The 22761-nt window shown below is 38.2% G+C and overlaps 2 protein-coding genes and 1 pseudogene across 2 annotated transcripts; all 3 read left to right on the top strand.

Annotated features, from left to right (window-relative positions):
- Nucleotides 1–3027: 3027 nt before the first annotated feature.
- On the top strand, nt 3028–12388 carry LOC141828925 (phospholipase D delta-like; annotated as a pseudogene).
- A 249-nt stretch (nt 12389–12637) lies between these two features.
- Nucleotides 12638–15288, top strand: LOC141811507 (NADH dehydrogenase [ubiquinone] 1 beta subcomplex subunit 2-like). Its single transcript, XM_074699533.1, has 4 exons — nt 12638–12827; nt 14814–14859; nt 14946–15008; nt 15119–15288. The coding sequence occupies exons 1-4, from the start codon at nt 12715–12717 to the stop codon at nt 15128–15130; spliced, it is 234 nt and encodes a 77-aa protein (XP_074555634.1). The 5' UTR covers nt 12638–12714; the 3' UTR covers nt 15131–15288.
- A 3611-nt stretch (nt 15289–18899) lies between these two features.
- LOC141842667 (cytokinin riboside 5'-monophosphate phosphoribohydrolase LOG1-like) lies at nt 18900–20276 on the top strand. The gene is made up of 7 exons (XM_074730735.1): nt 18900–19152; nt 19234–19331; nt 19410–19440; nt 19509–19611; nt 19715–19785; nt 19856–19999; nt 20079–20276. The coding sequence occupies exons 1-7, from the start codon at nt 19036–19038 to the stop codon at nt 20175–20177; spliced, it is 663 nt and encodes a 220-aa protein (XP_074586836.1). The 5' UTR covers nt 18900–19035; the 3' UTR covers nt 20178–20276.
- The last annotated feature ends 2485 nt before the right edge of the window (nt 20277–22761 follow it).

Here is a 22761-nt window from a genome sequence, read left to right as displayed (position 1 = left end):
CTTTGACTTTCGCATGACCCTTGACTTTCGGGACATGACTTATTAAGGAAATTGTTGCATCACACATTACGTATGCATCACAAGTCCATCCTTTAAGCCTAGTTAAAGGAGGCATAATCTGACTAACTAGACCATGTTGAATAGTTTACCCTCATCGCTTAAAATATCCGTCCAATGCGCTCGTGCACTACAAGAGTGTCCTGCTAATGATGACATGTGGCGTTACATTAATGGAGAGGAAAGATACGTGATAGCGACGTTCCTGATGTCCCCTCGCATCCAACAGAGAGAGCGCGCTGGCGCTTGCAAGATTCTTGAATTCGATGGTTGCTCTTGAAATTGTCGTATGAACTGCTACGTCGCTTCGTAATGCGTAACCGCGGAACGTTAATGTTAATGATTGAGTTGCGACCTCAATCTTTCCATTGTTTGATCCAACGATAGATAGAAAACCCTGTGATCCATCAGTCCAAGGGTTATGCTGCCGTCACAATATATTAGGTTAACCAGAGAGGTGTTGTCTTGTCACTTTGCGTTCCTTAATAGCCTCCAGTATTTGCTCTCATCTCCGTCTTCCTTCCCTCGTCTGGTGACCCTATCAGTTTATTGTGCTCTTCCCCCTTTCTCTCTAGCATTTTTAGACCTTATGGCCACCATTGATTCTCTAGATAGATGGTATGAGTCTCAACGGACCTCTCTCACCCAAATCACTGCTTCACACCTTCGGACAACTTTCGGTATCCCCCTAGACCACGACATTAGGATTCCATTGCCTGAGAATCGGCCATACGAGCCACCGATGGCGCCAATTTGTTCCGGCTAGATATCGTAGATGATCAAGGCACTAGTCAATAAATGATCCGACGTGCGTAACCTCCAAAAGCTCTCGTTGAAGAAAATGAAGAAGATCTAAAATACACTTTAACAGGAGATTAGACTGGCACCAGGAAGTCCCGACAGGCCACTTTGATGCTCATGTTAGGGTTACTCCAGGAGGAAGAAGCGGCTATTGAAAGAAGAAGAAAAATCCCTTCGACGTACCTTTCCTAGGGTTTATATAGTCATCTGGAAAACATCTCCACGTCGATCGAAGCAGTATCATTATGAGAGTATATGAGGAAATCAGATCTAACAATCGTTGATTGCTTTTGTTTCTTTTTGACATTATATGTAAATAGAAGGGTATCCTGGGACCAGATCTGACTATCTCGTAACGACTCTTTTATTCTTAAGCCACCGCATATTTCAAAAATATTCACAGTCCCTGCTAACGAGGCCACAAAAGACAGAGACTCATACTTAAGATATGAGGGGGCTTAAAGGTGTGTGGAATTAGAACCTGAGTCCGAATAAGAATGACATTTGAAATCAAAATAATGTGAAAGGCCGAGATGGGGTTTAAAGTCGAGATGATGTTTTAGATCGATATGACATCCGAGGTCAAGATGTCGTTTGAAACCGAGATGGCATCAGAGCGCATCCAAACTTCATCGGGGTAGTGCCATCTTTCTTTTGGATTGTTTGAAGTTGTGTTGTCATATTAGTATGATCCTTGACTTTTGTATGATCCTTAATTTTCGGGACGTGGCTTATTAGAATGCGCCACACGTTACATACGCATCATTAATGCCTTCACGTTCTTGGATCCAATCAAGAAAGACGCAAAACTCGTCTCCTGCTCTCAATCTGTCGGCGCACAGCTGCCGTCGAGAAGATGAATGGTGTGTTTGAGCATGTTTTTTCTGATGCTCCGGTTCGCACAATGCCTTCAGCTTTTCGGAGAGAAGCAACGGTGGCGTCAGCTTCTTCTTCGGCTGCGCTGGTCGAACGCCCGTCGGTGGCCACCTGTTCTTAAAATTATAGAAATAATTTTATAATGATTTAATTTCTTAAAATTTTATCGATCAAATTTAAGAAATAATTTTTTATATATAGTATTCGTGATCATATTGAATTAAAAATTTTGTTTTAATAAGTTGTGATTGACTACTATAACAATACTGAAATAATAAGAATATTTTTATATAAAAAATATAGTAAAATATTAAAGGTGGCGAGACAAAAGGTGGGCTAAGAGTATTTTAGAAAATTAATACACTAATTTGAGTAATTGAAAAAAATAGAATGAGTGATTTATAAATTTAGAAAATTTAGTGGTCGTTCAGTAAATTCTTGTTTCAGGTGCCAGCATAAGTCAAAACGCCACGTCATTAATATAGTCATCCTTTTTAATTGCACCTCTTATTTATTTTATTATCATTAAAAATATTTTATAAAAATAAAAAAAAATAAAGTGCATTTCATAATTTACATAACTTTGATTAAAATTATTATAACTCTATTAAAGTATTAAAAAAGAAACACTTAATTGATGCCCTTTGAAACTGTTGAAACATGCTTCAAAATATTATTGATTTAGCAAAATTATCCATGATACATGGAAGAGCAAACAATACACATATATAAATTAATTTTGAGTTATTATTTTTATCTTCAAAAATAATCCTATGTAACTTTAAAAATTATTATTTGTGCCAACTTTATATTTCTAACTAAATTTTGAATTATTAAAAATTTATATTTAATCATCAAAAGCACAAAATGAGATAATATTCCTATTTCATGAACTTCTAAACACCCATATCTATTTTAGATAATATTAATTTAATATGAATTTAAAATATCAAATACTTTTAGATAAAATTAATCGACGAAATAATTAAGAGTTTTTACCAAAACTAGTTGAATTCTCAGTTCAGTTTTAGTTTGTGGATATTTTAAAAACTGAAAGTGTGATTTTCTATTTTTTGCAAAGGGCAACTGGAAAGTTCCTCAGGTGTTAGTGGGTAATGATGCAATTAAGACAGATTAGGAAGGGCAATTAAGAAAGCCGCGACGCTTTACCCACCAGCGAGAGCCAGAGCTTGCTCTTCGAAGGCTCCGCATATCTTCGTTTCTACTTCGAGCCAAAAAAAACCGTAGTTCCGATCTCATCTTTGTTTCCGTCGCCGATCTCCGCCAAGCGGAATGGAGTGCGCCGTCGCCGTCGCCGCAGAGGAGGAAGTCCTCCTCCACGGCGACCTTCTCCTCACTATCATCGAGGCCCGCGACCTCCCCAACATGGACGACTCCTCCGAGAACCTGCGACGCTGCTTCGCTCCTTGCCGCAACACCCTTCTCCCCAGGACTTCCGCCGCTCCCAATTGGGCTCCGGCGCTGATTCCCTATCGCAGAAGCGCCACCACCACCACCACATGACCATCACCAGCGACCCCACGTCACCGCCAGGCTAGCCGGTGCCACCATCGCCCGAACCCGCGTCATATCCAACTCCGAAGACCCTGTTTGGAACGATCACTTTAAGATCCCCGTTGCCCATCGAGCTGCTGCCCTTGAGCTCCGCGTCAAGGATAACGACGTCTTCGGCGCGCAGCTCATTGGCACCGTCTCGTTCCCTGCTACAAGCATCGCCTCCGGGAAAAGAAGATCCAGGGTTGGTACCCCGTCGTTGGTTCTAACGGGAAGCCTCCAAAGCCCGAATCCGCCCTCCGTGTCTCCATCGAGTTCATCCCCGTCGAGGATACACCCGAGTACCAGCATGGAATTGCTGGGGATCCGAAGAGTCTGGGGTGAGGGATGCCTACTTCCCACTCCGTCCTGGGGATCTGTAACGCTCTACCAGGACGCCCATGTGAAGGATGGCGAATTGCCAGAGGTCAGGCTTGAGAAAGGGGCAACGTTTAAGCACGAGAAGTGCTGGGAAGATATTTGCCGCGCTATTCTTGAGGCACATCATTTGATATATATTGTCGGCTGGTCCATATACCACAAGGTGAAGCTGTGAGGGAGCCGACGCGGCCTCTTCCACAGGGTGATGACCTTACGTTAGGAGAGTTGCTTAAGTACAAATCGCAGGAGGGGGTGAGAGTGTGCATGCTGGTCTGGGATGACAAGACATCCCATGACAAATTCTTTATCAAGACGGTAAAGACTCCTTCCATAATATTCTCTTTAGCTAAACATTTTTTGTCCAAGTTTAGCAATCCAAGTTGCTATATGTATCTTAACATTCATTTAGTGGTTGGTTTCTCTTCTGTTAATTATATTTGCATCCATCTTTTCACTAATCCTATCTCTTTTCTTGATGTGGAAGATGAATGCTCTACTAAATTCTCTGTTCCAACTCAGGATATGAGCTTGAACATTACATCAATGCAATAGCATATTGAGGGTTTCAGGTTATTTATGACAGGTTTAGCTAACTATTGCCTTTATTCGATCGGATTTGGAAATATTCCTCGTCAAGGCGTTCTCTGTGTGAATAAAATTTGAGCAGTGGATACTAATAGAAGCATTCCTTAAGCATTCTAAGTGGTTAAAGAGCTTTTGCATACATGCCATTCTGCTAGTAGTTTTGGTATTTTGTAATGCAGCTGTAGATGATAACAATCAAGTGTTAGGCTATAAGCCAACCAACTTCAAAGAAGTAGATCATACTTGCAGGATGAAGTGCTTTTCTGATATCTTAGGAATTCAAAACTCTAAGTTCATGAAAGTGTTGGGAGCAAATGTAGTGGATGATTGGAAGCTAGAGGGGGATGAATAGCAATTCTTCTTGTGATTTATGATTAAAAACAAAATATGCAATAGAAAATAAACAAGGCAAGAAGACAAATGCTAAGACGATGATGCATGTGGTTCGAAATCCTCATTCCTATTCCACGACCTATTATGTTCTTTTCGCAGATCACTCCTAAAAGCCGTCTTTCTTTTTTTCTTCTTGAACTTTTTCCAAAGGTGGAGAAATCTCTTACAAGCTTCACAAGGAGATACAATTCAAGCTTAAAATGAGGGAGAAAAGTGTTACAATTGAGCTGAAAGAATTACAATAACATGACAACGAACATTTGCTCCAAACCGCTCCTCTTGCTCTCACTCCCAAGTCAACTTAGCTATGAATAGAAATATTCTGTTAGCTAGCTGACCAGCCTGAATTGACTGCCTGGTTGACTCATCATCACATCAATCGATTGACACCAAAACTCAGCTCCGAATAGAAGCATTTTATTTGTTGGTTGATGTACTTGAGTTGACTGCCTAATGTAGCTTCAGTTGATTGAAGAAACCCTTTATTTTACTAGTTCGTCGACTATGACCATTCTAAAGGTCAAGTCCATCTAAATTGAGATCTACCTTCTCTCAGCTATATGTCTCTTAACTCGTTAAGGAGTTTTCCTTGTAGTTTCTTCACCACAAGGTCGTCTCCTGTTAAGCTTCTCATCCCTCATCCTTGTCTTGTGGTCCTTTAGATGCCCCATTTTGTCCTTCTCTGATCCTCTTCAAACCTCGAGTCATTGGATTACCATTAAGTTTGACCATGCCAAGTCGTCCCCATGTGTATATCCATTAAGCCCTGCACGACTCAATACCCATATCAAATATATAACAAATCCTATTTAAACTCTTTGCCCAAATATCAAAAATCTACGGTTGATCCCAATCACTTAAGGTCCGATTGCACTAATAGATGCGAATAATACATCCAATGCTCTCTTGACTCTGTAATATATGGCTGGGCATGTTTTATTAATCTACATGATTTACTTTTCCATCAAGAAGTTTACTTGGAATTTATGACAGCTTTTGGTAAGTTCACTGGAGATTTAATTCACAGGACCAGAGGTCTGGTGATAAATTTATGTATTATGCACATAGCTGTATTTGGATATCAGGACTGAGTTAGAAATCAATTGATTTTTTGTTATTATAAATCTATGAGATATGGTTGTTTTACTTGATATTTTTGTAGGTTTTTTCATATGAAACCCATTTTAATGTGTCCCTTATTTGTTAGATACACTTTTGGTTTTAAATATTTCCCTTGTTTTTGGTTTGTTTTGTGATCATTATGTGTTCAATTATAGGGCATATGCCAAAATAAGGTTTGCACTTAATTCTCTATTTACAAGTATGTTTATTCATAGGCAATATGGAACATATGCCTTTGTTTTTCTCCATGGAATATTTTTTAACATGTTAGGTGTCTAAATTTCTAATTTATCTTTTTTATCTGCACGAATTACCTTAACATGTTGGTATTTAATTCACTATTTATAGATACCTTCAAGAAATACTCACCCCGAGAGCAAGCTTCCTTAGCAATTACTCAAGTTGCCCACTGTGATAACGTTGATTTATATTCATTTGAATGTATCTATATGCATTTGAGTGTTTATTTGCAGGGAGGTGTAATGCAAACTCATGATGAAGAGACTCGGAAATTCTTCAAGCATTCCTCCATCATTTGTGTGCTATCACCTCGCTACGCTAGTAGTAAGCTTAGTATTTTCAAGCAGCAGGTTAGCCTACAAGCATGATCTTCGTCATGCTCTTTTGCAACAGATATTACTTTGATTTGTGGCTTAAAACTCCAAGTAGTTGTACACATCCTTTGAAAATAACCTATTATGTGAATAATTATTCCACTCAGATAAACCAGGATTTCAATTTAGAATTTTTTTTGAGTCTTTGGCTGTACATGATAGAATGAAATATAATGCCTTGCTTATAGATAAATTTGTATTTACTCTTGGGTTAGTCTAACATAAAGATGGTGACAGTTGTGAGCTCTGACTATTTACTTTAAATTGATATATGCTATCTATTATCACCTGCTTGATTTGTTTATAATTTATGAATGAGAGCTGGTATCATTTCAATTGTCAAGGAATGCTTTGATTTTCTAGTGACAATCTTCCTTGAATGCCTCTGTTGAATTTTGAACCCTCTATTGTTTATAAGTTTCTTTTCTTGAAGGAACTCCCAGCTATTTAAGAATTAAGTGGGAATTGCTTCAGTTTCATACCTTGAATAGGATTCTGTCATCCTGAAGTTGTCACAATGCTAACCTTAGGTTTAGTTTTAAGAAACACAAGAAATAGGCCTTAGATCCAAGTTGACCGATAGAAAAGTTTCATGGGTATGTTGTGATCTTGTGTTTTTGTTTGTCTTTTTTTGTATGAGGATGATATATATATATACAAAATATTAACCATTCTATTTCACTTTTTTCTTTATGTTTTAATCTATTATCCCAAATTAAGGCCAGTATCCACTTGTGGTACTCCTGTTGGTCTGAAAATGTAAAATCCTTTCTGTTCATGTTGAACTCCCTTTGCAATTAGTAGAGTGTACAGAAATTAACAAATTGGTAAATTCCTTGTGAAAATGTAAATACAATTGCTGATTAAAAGAGGGCGAGGTGAAAAGAGAGAGAATTGACAACCTCAGTTGACATTTGTAATCTGTGAATTTAAGAATAACTGCATAACCAACTATTGTCTCTCCTTCAGTTATGTACTTATGTTGTACATCAGCTTGTTTTTATTTGTTTTCCTGCAGGTTGTAGGGACACTTTTTACTCATCATCAGAAATGTGTACTGGTCGATACACAGGCTTCTGGAAATAAGAGAAAGATAACTGCTTTTATAGGAGGTCTTGATCTTTGTGATGGCCGCTATGATACACCAGAGCATAGACTCTTCCGTGATCTTGACACAATCTTTTTGGATGATTTCCATAACCCTACATTTGCTGTGAGTTATATTTTCTTTTCTATTATCAACTATATTTTTAGTTTGTTTAATATGTCAACTAGATTTTTGAGTAGCTGCTTTTTGTCTGTATTTCAGAAATCGAATGGGTTATCAATGTTGTCATATCTAAATGTTTAGATATCTATATATCATCAGAAGCTAATCATTCCAAAATGTTAGTATTAGACTAAGCTAATGTGGTATAATATTTTTCTCTTAGACTTGCCATATAAGTCCCTTTTGTCCATGGAGCTCTAATAATGGCTTTGTTCAGTTTCATATATGACTTTGTGGTTGAGTGTGATGTGTTTGAGGTTAACATTAAAATAATTACCATTCATAGAAATCTATTGAGTAGACTCCATGTCATATGCCATGCATACCATTTATAGCTGGTGTTGTACATGATTTATTGAATACATTTTTGTGTTTCTGACTTTGCTTAGGGTGGAACTAAAGGCCCACGACAACCATGGCATGATTTACATTGCAAGATTGAAGGTCCTGCTGCTTATGATATTCTAAAGAATTTTGAGCAACGCTGGAGAAAGGCAACTAAATGGACAGAATTTAGTTGGCGCTTTAAAAAGTCATCCCGTTGGCATGATGATGCGCTAATAAAACTAGAACGAATTTCATGGATTCTTAGTCCTTCACCTACAGTTCCAGAAGATGATCCAAGCTTGTGGGTTTCAGAGGAACAAGATTCTGAACATTGGCATGCTCAGGTTATTTTGCTTGTGAATATCTTCGAGCTTAGTTTCAAGAATCAAGAGCCAACCAAAGTTTCCTGATTTTCTTTAATATATCAGGTCTTTCGTTCTATAGACTCTGGCTCACTAAAAGGATTTCCTACAAATGTGGAAGAAGCTTCAAAGATGGTCAGTCCTCTTTCTCGGCAGAAATACTGACATTTCATTGTGAAAAATGAAATGACCATAGGTTATACATAATATCCCCAGCAGCTTCCCTGGTGCACATAATCATTGAAGTATTTTGATTTTAGGAAAACATTCTGTCTATCGTTTTATTAACAAAAAGCTAATGTGTTCCAGTACTTTACACCTGCAATTTCTCTGACAGAATCTTGTTTGCCGCAAGAATTTGGTTATCGATAAGAGCATCCACACAGCATATGTGAATGCGATCAGATCTGCCAAACATTTCATATACATTGAAAATCAGTATTTCCTTGGCTCTTCATATGCTTGGCTATCTTACAAAAATTCAGGTTTGTCGAAATTCCTTGTTGTCGCTGTGATTGTGTAACAAAATTTTGCAGTTCAGATTAATTATTTTAATTCAGATCCTTTGTGGAGAATCATTATCTGTATTAACCAAGAATTAGATAACTACATACAGAGTATCTTGTTGACCTAATTTAGTTCTGCTGTCGTGACCTAATAACCCAACGAGAGAATTATCCCACACTAAGTTGGTAGGCTTGAGTCATCTGACCAAAATGCAGTCTAATTGATTTATGTAGCATAGCCATATAGGCCAATGAACCAGCAAACTGGTATTACCGAAAACTTTTCATCCATATCAAGGCCCAAAAGAACCAACTCTTACTTCACAACTATTTCTGATCCATGTTGCATGGGCAAAGATAGTGGCCTCATCATTCACAGCTGAGCATTTTTTGTGTGATTACTTGCTAACACAGAATAAAACTATTTTTATACAAACTGTCTTCCCAAGCTGCCTGATTTATTAACTTGATAGGCTTAGAACTAGAGATCCTTTAGCTTAACCTATTGTTAAGCACCATCTGTAATTTTAGATGCTTTTAGCTTGATCTATTGTCAAGTTCCATCTGCAGTTTTAGATTCACCTATGTAGTGGTGTTTAAGGTGGATGCTTCTATTTGTTATCCATCCAAGAAAACCACTCAGTTTTTGACCTATTGACCATTAGCTTGTAAGCACCAATGATTTTAAACTTGCGAGTAACATGGTTTAACATTGAATTTCATTTTACAGTATTATACTTTGTGTTATTTAGCTAAAAGATTCTTTGCTACCAACAGGTGCTGATAATCTGATACCCATGGAGTTAGCACTAAAAGTTGCCAGCAAAATTAGAGCGAATGAACAATTTGCAATTTATGTGGTTATACCTATGTGGCCCGAAGGAGACCCAACTAGTAATGCTGTGCAAGAAATCCTTTATTGGCAGGTATACACTTTAAATGGTACTATCTAAATGCTTCTCTCTTAGGAAATATAACTATCAAATTTTCTATTACTATATTTGCATCATACACGGAAATACGATGGGAAGTTTTTTTTTTAAAGAGAGAAAAAATGCTAATGTCATGGTAGGGATGCAGATGATCTTTTCTATTAGTAAATAAACCTTTAAATCTTTCTGACGTTCGTGCAGGGCCAAACAATACAAATGATGTATGACATTGTGGCAAAGGAGCTGAAACGCATGAACCTTGAAAATGCCCATCCTCAAGATTATCTTAATTTTTATTGTCTTGGGAACCGAGAAGAAGTGCCCAAGGATAACTTGGAAGAAGATGATCCCTCTTTACAGAAAAACCCAGCAGTATGTCTTCAACATTGTATTTTTTTAGAGGATTTTACTTTTCATGAGCCTATTCAGTTCTTAAGGAAATTAACTATTTACTTATATGATGGATCTGCTTTGATGTGGCACAACTGCATGGTTGTCGGTTGTGCCTAGTTGAGATGGCATATGTTACCCATGCCATCGATTGTCGGTCATGCGTTCCTTATGAATTGAAGTGCGTAATTTTGCAAATTGTAGAATACACTGGAATCAAGTACTCTGAATTATCCTTAAAATTGTTTCTTGTTGTTCTAATTATGAAGAGATTGAGTTTATGAATCATATCATTAAATTATGGAAAATAGCAATTAAGAGAAGAATAAAAGTTGAAACAACAATTTGACAATGGATTTGGTTTATGCCCTGAAAGCCAATTATAGCTGTTATTTATTTGCTGAAAAAAGTTATGGAAATTCATAGAAAATAAAATAAGGATTTGTAGATAACTTTCACCAACTTAGAAAAGTTTATGATAATCTCTAGACAGATGCTATGGTTATTTCTTTTATAAAATAATTTCTAGTTTTTGTATTTGTTTGATAAAAAATATGTATGATAATCAGATTCTAGTTTTAGTGTTATTGGGATCGTAACAAGCTGATATTTATATTCATGTGCATTTACTTTAAGGGCGAATTTTAAGCCTTTATCTTTCACATCAGTGGCAATGCATGGATTTGATAGGCATAATCAAAATAAACTCTGTTGGCCTAGTTTATTTGCACAAAATATTGTCCTAACCAATGAGAATGTAATTCGAATAAACTTAAACTTATAGTTGATGACCTAAATGAACTGAGTTGTTATAGTAGGGATCTTCACTTGCTGTTTTTAGCAACATAATTGTTAACATATTCTTATCAAGCTATCGTATTAACTTTGCATGTTATATTGACATCTGCTTTACATGAGCTGTTTGAGGAAAAAAAACACATTTCAGTCTTTCATGGGGGATGCTCATATGGATTCAAATGTTCTACATCTATCATCTTGATCTAATATTTTCACCTTGAAAAACACTAATATGTTTATATAAGTTTGCAATTAGATTTAGCATAATGGGAAGCAGACCTAATTACCTTGATTAATTTACGTTATATTGTAAAGGATCTCACAGGAATATGGGTTTAAAATGTTGGATTGATCATTTAGACTTTCATGTCTAGTTATCCTTATAGCGAATAAACAGGTTTTCTATTGCCAGTATTATACAATGTTTCTCATTGATCATCTGAACAATTTCATCTTACTAGTCTCAGATACCCTCACAAAAGTCTCGGCGTTTCATGATTTATGTTCATGCAAAAGGGATGATTGTAGATGATGAGTATGTCATAGTTGGTTCGGCTAACATTAACCAAAGATCCTTGGCTGGTTCGAGAGATACTGAGATAGCCATGGGAGCTTATCAGCCTCATCATACATGGGCAAAGAAAAAGTCGCATCCACACGGCCAGGTTAGTACAATTCATCAGCATATACAATTAAAATCTTATGCAGTTTTGATTTAGTAAATTCGTGAGTGTTTCTTGTGTGAAAGAGTCGATGTGGACTCGAGAACAGCAACACTGAAATCATGATTTTCTTACTCTTTCAAGATAATATGGCTCTTATGTTTGCTGAAAAGCAAATTCCATAAAAAATGACTCCATTTTTGAATTGCTTCAGGTGTATGGATATAGGATGTCATTGTGGTCGGAGCATCTAGGCATGATTGATGATCGCTTCAAGGAACCCAATAGCCTCGAGTGCGTAAAATTTGTGAACAAGATAGCATCCGAAAATTGGTCGAGATATACAGCAGAAGAAGTAACCCCATTGACGGGTCACCTACTGAAATACCCTATCAAAGTGGACCTTGACGGTAAGGTTGGTTCCCTGCCGGAACACGAGTGTTTCCCTGATGTCGGCGGCAAGATCTTAGGAGTGCAGACTCCACTTCCAGATACCTTGACAATGTGATTTGAATCTGTGTCTGCGACTGTTGTTCTGTATTCAGCTTCATTGTGTTTCTTCTTCTACAATTGTATAATTTGAAATGTGGCTTCTGTATGTATGCTTTTGTTCCTACTCTGTATCTTATCACTTTGGATTGAGCTAGTAATTCCCTTGACAAGATCCTGGTGGTCTTAGATGACATGTAATCTTTTGTGGCAGTGTGACATTTCTATTTTTTTAATTGGATATTGGATATGAAGTTATTTCTGGTGCATCTATGATTGCTAAAAATATAATCTCAATTTTTGTGTAAAATAATTTAGAAGACCTTTTAAATGTAAATGAAAACATTTTTTTCATATATTCTATAAATATCATTCGATTTTGTAATTATTTACTTACGTAAAGGGGGCCCAATTAGGCCCATCACTGCCTAGTTCCCTTATCAGTTCCGGCCCGAACTGGATCTGCTAGGTGATTCTACCCTTCTGGGTTAAACAAAACTACCGCATCATCCCAAGCCAAGTTTCCAGTGTTCGCTTCGACACGATCGCAGGCATCGCAGCGGATCGGCAGATCGGTCTCATCGGCGGGGAGGAGATGGGCGGCGGAGGCGGAGGGCACGAAGGGAGCACCACGTACAAGGGCTTCACCATCCACCACCCCAAGCGGTGGCACGTCGTCACCGGCAAGAGCCTCTGCGCCATCATGTGGTATGTACCCCACCTTCCCTTCTCCCCGATTCTCACTTTCTCTCTCTATTTGTTCCCTAATTAATCAATAGCTATGATTTGTAGAAGGTGAGCATAATTGATCTTGGTAACTTTTGGATTCCGTCATCCTTTGTTCTTATTAGAGATCCCTTCGGCCTTATTTTCTTTTTGCATGAAGGAATCACGATCATGGAGCGCTGGTAATGATCATCCACGTTGAAGTGATACGAACTCTAGAATATCAACTTTGGATCGATTTCTAATCACTCCATTGCATAAATTATAAGGATAGATCGGCAGTACTGCTTATTACCCCTTTACTATGGAATTTGATCTTTAAATATGTTCTAATTGTTATAAAAAAGATGGGATTCTTATTAAATTGGCTTGAGTTTCATATTTAGTAAATTGAGCAAAATTCGAACTGGCCTTTTTTAGTTTAAGATAATATAGTTATATCTTTCAAGTTCAAAAATGAGATAAGAATAAAAATATGGGATGTGGGGCTATGAATAAATAAGATAAAATATGCTACTACCTAAGAGCAAAAAAAAAAAAAAAGCATACATACATATTAGTACTATGCTGGAACAATCAGTTGTAGCTTCAATATATGATAAGATGAGGAAAAATATGTCGTGATTTTCAAGAAAATCAATAGATCTTACAGTTAGAATAGTTGAATCAATTAGGATATTGTAGATATAAAGGATAGATGGGGGACAAGAAACTATTTAAGAGAATTGAGTATTACTCATATATAGCTTTCCACTTAGTTTAATGAAGAGAGAAGATCCCATTAGTCAATCTCAAACAATAGGAATTAACAAAACTTGATGACAACTACTCAAGAGCAGTTAATTGAAGCTTAGATAATTGAAAAAATAAGAAAAAAAAATCAATGATGATATATTAATGAATAAACTTTATTATTTTGTATGTTCAATGAATTAGACTTGAGGGTTCAAGGAATAGAGGAACATAAAGAAAATTTCTACTAACAAATTTAAAAATGGCTTGAAATATCTTGCCTAAAGATTAAAGAACATTGAGAATCCTTCAAAACAGGGAACTTGACCTGACTTGACATGGGGAAAATATCTGAAACTTGACTGAACATGACTATAACTGTTTGGCCCTGACCTGAATAGCTTTCCTAACCTAGTTGTGATCTATTTTACATATCTAGTTTTAAAATTATCATCTACTTCTTAGTTCAAAGATGTCATGCCAATTTCATGCTGAATAGGTACTAGGCCTTACTTAGACACAGGAAGTTGTATAATTATTATGTTTTCTTGTTGATCTTGGATAAAGACTGCAAATCGGCGAACCACTTAATGATTTCTTCCATAGACCCAACAATCTGTTGAAGCTAGTGTGGCAGGACTGCTATAGAAACCCTTTGAATTGTACATTGACTCATTACTATATTGTGATTGATGGAATAAAACAATCTCACACCCAGTTAAGAATAGTCTCACACTTTGTACATCAAATGACTTCTGTCCTCCTATTTTCTAAGTTCGTAATGGATTGACTACTTTCTCACATGCTAGTGAGTTCCTCCACTACAATGTCTCCAAGAAATGTTCTATTTAGAAATCAGATGAAGAAGTGCATATGCAAATATGTAGAATATTATGAATATCAATGGAGAGATACGTACAATATCTCCAAGAAAGGTCCTATTTAGAAATCAGATGCAGAAGTGCATATGCAAATATGTAGAATATTATGAATATCAATGGAGAGATACGTAGAAAGTTCCAACAGCTGAATTCAGGCTGTCGATTTTATGTAATTTTTTATTTGTTCTAATTATAGCATAACTGCATGTTATTTGACAATTGGCAACTTGTAAAGGAGTGCACAATACACGACGTGCATAGATTAACCATTTATGCTAGTGAGTTGAATGGAGCTTAGGTTGAATATTTCAACGTATCGACATGCATAACCCTATTTGGATATTACTTTTTGCAGGTTTTGGATACTTTACAGGGCTAAGCAAGATGGTCCAGTAGTCTTGGTAAGTTATTGTTTCAAAATACCACCATTTACACTGACCTTTATTCCTTTGTCTAATTTTGTAAGTTATTGATATCATCTTTGTAGGGTTGGCGTCATCCCTGGGAAGGACATGGTGATCATACTCATGACCATGGGCATGAGCATGAGGTATCATTACAGTTTGACTTATTCATTAAAATCAGTTTGTTAACTTCAACCTCTTCGTTTCTTCAACAATATGATGTTTTTTAAATATCCATGAATATGCGATTATGCAGGAATCTCATTAATATTTCCATTGAAGTACTATGCGACTCAGGCTGAATAAAGTTGGTTTGAGACACTGGAGCATCGTGTAAGATGTTTATCTTCTCGTTTTCTTGAATGCTAAACCAATGAATTGTAGAATTGTTTGCCAAGTGGCTATTCTGCATTGCATATTCTTTAATCTGTTTGTGCTGCTGTTTGTCAATATGCTAACGGTGAACAATGCCGTGTTCCCATTTTCCGTGGCTATGACACTCGTCTTTAAGAAAAACTTGGTTGCAACTTCAACTGTACACCATGAAGAATTTGAGCTCATTATTCTTCGGTTCCACATTAGGATCAAGTTGATGATGCCAAATGCATTGCTGAGCAAGTAAGTGTCCTATCATGCTGCCCGCTCAATGTTCTTAACCGCATCCATCCAACCATTTTAATTGTCTAACCAGAAAGTAGATGCCAATCAGTATGGTTGAAATAGTAAAAGCACTTTGGTTCTCATTATAAGTTCTTTTTAACGAGAGGGCAGTATATGATATGGTGCAAGTAGGTTATTTTCAGTATGAAATCAACAACAACTAGGTAGGATTTTCTATAAGCATAAAGATTCATAAACATTGGTTAAATATTACAAGGCGCATTATAGAATTTGTCATGGGGGAAAATATTCCAAGTACTATCAATTTATCTGTTCCTGCAAGCATTTGCATAACCCTTGAATCAGTAATAGCTCCGTTTCAACTAGCAGTAACATATGTAAACTTTCAAACCAAAGGAACATGCTGCTAAAATGTTTATTGTAGCCAATCTTTCTTTTTCGTAAATCTAAGAAGTTCCTTATTTGATAAGTCACGAAGGAACAAACACAATCCCTGCATTCATTAAATTAATTGAATAGTTACCTGAGTTAATGGTGCACTTATGTTAAACTATGATGTTATTCAATTACTAATATCGATTTCTTAAAGTAGTGTTCAACCGGCTGTTTTATAAATTCATGAAAATGAAGAATAATTCTAGTTGATCATCAAAAGACTTTCTTTTTCTTTTTGTCAAATTGGTTTTACCAGCTGTTATCTGAGTATTAGAATTTCACCATTCTTTTCCTTAGCTGATGAATTTGTGTTATCCTTCACTAGATTTGTATCTGGTAGACATGTTTTAAATAGACATCTAGGTCTATATCAAACTGATGAATCATCACCATGATGACATAACACCTACCAAAGTTCAGATGTAACTCGTTTAGCATTACATTATGTTATCAGACACTGTCTAAGTTTGTATAATTCAAACTTTGGTGAACTAGGAGATGGCCAACGAAGAGTGTGTTCGGTACAATGAACAGGGAGGACAATGATTTGATTTAGCCATTTCTCTCGAAGCAACGGTGCATGCACATGAATTATCTACGCTAGCGAGTCCCACTTTTGGAAGACAAAATGAGATCACCACTGCACAGAATCACAGGAGAATAATGAGTGCCCTTTGACCACAATCCACATCACCTTGTTCATATTGATTTGTAATATCCGATACGGGGAAGGAACGAGGAAAGGAAGAGAAAAAGACCACATTAAACATGGCCATTATTATTTTTTATTATTTTAGTTTGCGTTCCCCAAGTCCATCACCAATTAGCTACTTCCCTTTCCACAACGCAATCCAAACTGATCGTATGATCGATCTCACACACGTACCTATCAATCTCTCGGAAAAGAAGACTACTAATCACTCGGATCGATATCGATCGAGAAATTAGCACGTAGTTAATGCTTGAAGCCTAACACCCTGCCTCGCTGTACCAGCTGTGCACGTAAAAGCTACATATCAGCGTCGGGCTAGCTGCATGGATCATGCACGGGTGGAAGAATCCTGGCCGCCCGTTCGTTTGCCACTTGCACTTCAGTAAAGCCTTGCAAGCTGCATCTTCCCTCGGGTCCCATTTACCCGTGAACTCATCCAATCAAAACATCACAAATAGATAGATTTGACGTATAAGTTGATTAGTGATTACTAATTAATTACAAGATAAAAAAATCGGCTCGCAGTCCACGCAACATCTTTTCTTATTCTCCAATTAATCAAGTGGCGAAGCAGAGGCTCATGGGCAGCAGGCCCGGAGTCTAATCACCTTCCAGGTCGATGCTAGGACCCTTTTCCGCGCCCATCTCTCATGTCGCACCGTTGGCCAACCCGAATACACATCGCGGTCAAATCCAATTAAATGCACCGGAGGCCCACCCGCCCCTCACGTGCCACCGATCCCGCACGCCATTTATTACGTGATGTTACCACTCAGTAAAGACGTCCAATTAATGGTCGGCCTCTTATAAATGAGCCCGATACGATATGCGAGTGCAATTATGACGCTCTCACATCACGCGATACGGACGGAGTGGGGATCGTAACGGCGGAATGTGGTATGCGGCACGTAGCGGCGTTACGCATGCGTACGGCTGTAACAGGCGCGGACTGTGGCGGAGGCGGCGACGGTGAACGCCGTCAGCTGAGGGGCCCAGAGCGGCGCAGGGTATGGGCCCGGACCGGCGCTGTCGGACCGGCGACCGACTGACGGCAGCCGCCGCCGCCGGTCCGGTTCTCACGACCCGGCTTGGGTCCCGACGCACGGCGGCGCACGAAGCCGAAATACAACGGCGCGTGCGGGCGCGGCGCCCGACACGCGTCGTGCCACGACGCGAACTGTCCCGTCGCCTGGTAATGATGAGCGCCACGTCGACCGCCAGATCCTGATGTCACTCCCCCAAGTTTGTATGCAATCATCCGTACCAGTCCTTGCGTGCGACTGGTTTATGACGGTCCAAACCCTAACGATCACCATTAATTACAATTGCAAATCCAGGATTAACAGAGCGAACTGAGAGAGAGAGTAAAGTTAATACCAGAAGTAGTTCCCGTTGCAGCAGAGTCTTGAAACCGAGGGAGAATCCCGCCATGATTTGGTGCTCTGCAACAAGTAAAAAAGATCTGCAGTCACCAGATGGCGCCCTCGCTTCGCCACCCGCCACCGCCATTTAATTTGCTCGCGACCAGGATTCGCTTTCGAGCAGCACAGTCGCAGCGGCATCCATTCCCTTCCTTCCTTCCTTGCATCCCTCCTCTGTTTTCTCTCTGCGAGAATGTGGCAAATGAATGATTCCTCTTTACTGTCCTCATCCTCCTCCTCCCTCTAATTCTAGTAATCATCCAGCTGTCCTTGTCTCCTTCCTCATCTCTCTTCCTCTCTCTCTCTCTCTCGCTCAATGCCTCCTCCTCGCTGCTCTGTTTCACAAGCTAGGTTACTTGCTCCCCTGCTTCGTAGCTCCTGCTGCCTACCCGAGAGTTAATGGCCGCAGAGGAAAGAGATACATATAGGCGAGTAGAGGTCGAAACAGTGGGATGTGCGAGTTTCAAAGAGATGCTGATGGTCTACACGTGTGGACGACCATGGAGATCATGATTGCCTTTCGCTAAAACCGAGGCGCTCCGCTCCCCTGTTTTCTATCAATCTCCTAGTGCAGTGCAGTTTGATCGATCGATTGTTAATGATCTTAAGACGCTGGTTCAAATTAATCGCGTTGCGTAATCTCCCGATGTTTGGGGCTCGCGTATCCTGCTGCCTTTTCGGCCGCTTCATAAAGTGTGATGGAAAGGAAGTACGCAAGAGGGTGTGACATTGCATTTACGTACCTCTTTTTCTTTCCATCCCCTGCTGTCGTTCCTTTCCTTTCCTTTCCTTTCCTTCATAAATATCGGATAGAGTTAAAATTAAAATTAAATAACAGATAAAATGAGCATCTGCAAGCGAGATGAGCGCTATATATACGCGGTTTACCTTCTCGTTCATGGTCACCTAACAGAGAAGAAGAAAGCGAGAATAGTGAAGAAGAAGAAGAAGAAGAAGAAGGGGAACAAGGACTTGTTGTACGAGATGGAGGATATAACGGTGGCGAAGTCGAGGTTTCAGAGAGTGTGCGTGTTCTGCGGCAGCAGCCCTGGGAAGCGGAACTCGTACCAGGACGCCGCCGTCGAGCTCGGCAAGGAACTGGTGATTCAATTAATACGCATCCAGGCAATTCCTAATGCATCTTCTCCGCTGGCCGGCTTAATTAGTTTCTTCTTCGATCAGGTGGCGAGGAAGGTCGGTCTGGTGTATGGCGGAGGCAGCGTCGGTCTGATGGGGTTGGTCGCCGAAGCTGTTCACTCTGGCGGCGGCCATGTCATCGGGTCTGCAAACTAGCGACACCAATTCCCTTGTAAAAATTCTTCTTTCAGTTCCCTAAAAATCGCTACTTTCTCCCGCAGGATCATTCCGAGGACCCTGATGCGCGCAGAGGTAGTCTCAAAATCTAATCTTGATTCCGTTCTCGCATCGTCTCAATGTTTGCTTTTTGTTGTGGATAGTTGACCGGAGAGCAGAGGTTCGGGGAAGTGAAATCGGTGGCGAACATGCACCAGCGCAAGGCCGAAATGGCCCGCCATTCCGACGCCTTCATCGCACTCCCAGGTCCGCCATTTCTTTCTCTTCCTCCATCGTCTCCTCTTCCTCCTCCACTCCCTTCGATCAATTTCCACCCTCACGGTCTTCTCTCCTCCATCACAATTTCCAGGCGGCTACGGGACGCTCGAGGAGCTGCTCGAGACTATTTCCTTCGCTCAGCTCGGCATCCACCGCAAGCCCGTACGTCTGTCTACCTTAAACCTCTCCTTTTAGACTAAACGACAAGCTCAAAATTTAATCTTGATCGAAGGTTGGCTTGCTCAACGTGGACGGATACTACAACTCTCTGCTCGCCTTCATCGACAAGGCCGTGGAGGACGGCTTCATCCAGCCTTTCCAGCGCCATCTCTTCGTCTCCGCCCCCAACGCCAAGGACCTCGTCCAAAAGCTCGAGGTGACGCCCCCATTAATCACCTCTGCACCATTAATCCAAATTCGCAGCCTTCCTCACTTCGCCTCTGCATTTGTTCCAGGAATCCGTCCCCATCGACGACGCCATGGTTTCAGAGCTCACCTGGGAGCAGGAGCAAGTGGGACTCAACTCCACCCTCCAAGTTGAGATCGCTCGGTAGCGAGAACGCCATTTTGAGGGTCGATCATGTTTTGTTGTCGAGGGGGAAAAGCAAAAACCAAGCCTTCCCCCGCCATGAAACCCTGATTGTCTTAAGCTTTTGCCATCGTATATATAGAATATATAATTTGCATGTTTGTGCCGCCCGCTTCCAATGTGTTCGATGAAATGCCGGTGAGGGATGAGGAGATTCCCGTGAGTTGCCGTGGCTCAGGGCTCTTTTTTGCTCTCGTCACGTAGCGCGAACAAAAGCCGTCATTAGCTTTCCTGCAACTGTGGGATCGGTGATGGCGAGGCGAGAGGAAACCATGGATTCTGATTCATGTCTCATCACTGTTTCCTGCACACTCAGCGACAGTATTTTTATAATCCATCCATCCACGAATAACTGAGTGAATTATTAATTAACACGCAACTTAATCTCTATTTAAGAAGCTGGATATCATAGGTAGCTTGGTAAGTTGCCGTGTTGAGCTAGTGTTATGAAGCTCTTCGGCCATGGCGGACCATTGATTACCAGAAGTGGTGAGGCACAGAGGAAGAAATTCGAGGGTGTTACTGGGGAAGTGCCATCTGTTGCGCTTTAGTTTTATCAGGTTTTTTTTGAGCTTTTGGTTGATCGAAAATATTATAATAATATTTGAAAATCGTGTTTATTTATTTATTAAAAAAGACGTCTTTTTTTGAGATAATAAAGATAAAGAAGGCCCTTTTTCAGTTGAATTAATGCGTTTCTTTTTTCCTTTTATGTTAATGAATTATCTTTTGATAATTAATGCAGTGCTCTTTTTAAAAAATAATTTATGTATTAATTCTTACGATTAGATTAATTTTAATTTATTCTTTATTTATTATTAAGATAAATTAAATTAATGGACGATTCAATATCATAAAATTTAAAAAATTTTAATATAATACTGAATGAGATTGAATTTTTATTATTAATGCATCCATCCCATTTTTAACTTTCATATTTTAATCCATGCACTTTATCTTTAGTTCATGATCTTTATGTTCCCTTTCAATTTTGAGATAGAAAAGATGTAGGAATATAAAAATAAATGATGAATAAAGATAACGATACGATTGCACTCCCTCAATGTAAACATACATTTTGCTCGCTCTTTCGATATAAAATTTCCAATTCCATTTGAGATCATAAGGAAAGAAATTATAACTTAGAAAAATAATTAGAAAATTTAAATATTTATGATGCCTAAAAGAGCTAAAAGCTTTTGTTTAATATAAAGTACTCTGGGCCTCTTTGAGAAATAAGAAAATAAAAATAAAAATGTTTATATATTTTATAGTAATTTATTTTAAGAATTATATTATTATAGTTCGGTTTTTTAATTTAAACTTTATTTTGATTGATTTTTTTTAGAAATAAGAAAAAAATAGAAAAGATAAATGAACATTTAGAATAAATATTTTTAATATATAGTAGTAGTATGTTATGATTATTTAGGGCTCTTAATACATTTTTTATAAATTATATACTATATAGTAGTATTTAATTTAGTACTAAAATTGAACTAATATATAAATAAATTTATCAATGACTTTTTAAATATATATATATACACACACACATTGGTAATCATATCTTATATCAAATGTTGATTAAGAAATTAATTTATATATTTCACTTCCGTATTTAGTGTACTTAGTATTTTTAATATGATTATTTATGTAACTTAACACCATTAAATTTTAATTAAAGCTTAATAAGTTGAGTGGAGTGCCCAAAATATAATATAACTTTTAAATATTATGCCAAACTTTCTAATTATTTAAATGTGGGTGAGGATAAATTCAATGACCGAGTGGGGGTGTCTTTCTAAATTTTTTAATGTAAGAGCCGCAAGAGTATAGGAATGAAGGGCAATGTAGCACATGTCCCTTCTTAACTTTTTAAATTTTTTTTATCTCCTCCTCAATATGTTTTTCTTTTTCTGATAAAAAAAAATGAAATTCGTCATCCTAATAGCCCTATACAACCATTTATAAAGAGATAAATCGAAAAATTATAATTGATCTTAATATATTTTTCTTGATTTCGTCCTTGTGTGCAATGGGACTTGATAGAGTGCATAGTGTTTAAAGAGCATATTTACATGGTTAAATTGAGGAGATAAGGAGCAACTAATAACTTAATAATTAATACGCTTATGAGCCAGCACAAATCTACTATAGGATTAAGAGGGCCAAAGCTCCCCTAAAGACGGAGAAAGAGTTTGAGTTGTCGATCGTCGACCGATCGATCACATTGCCCTACGACGACATCTTCATAGAATAAGTCATCGTACAACTAGGAGACACATCAACCCGCCCTCCTAAATTTAAAATCCTAGATCCACCTTGGTTTGTGAGGAAATAGAGCCTCTTGGAGATGGAATGTTAATATAGGGGGGAAATTATAACTTTATAATTATATATATGTGCAAGGATAACATTTATTGGACAAAAATAAAAAATCCCAAATTATATAAATTATCAAAAATGTATTTTTTTAAATAGTAAAATAGATGCTCTATATATTTTCTATCCAAAGTATCTGTTGTTCCAACGTGATTATAGTAGTT

The sequence above is a fragment of the Curcuma longa genome, chromosome 1 (genome assembly GCF_044706935.1).
Source record: "Curcuma longa cultivar G26 ecotype Majalengka, Jawa Barat chromosome 1, ITB_CL_G26_1.1, whole genome shotgun sequence".
NCBI classification, from domain to species: Eukaryota; Viridiplantae; Streptophyta; class Magnoliopsida; order Zingiberales; family Zingiberaceae; genus Curcuma; species Curcuma longa.
This window is presented reverse-complemented; position numbering and strand designations above follow the sequence as displayed.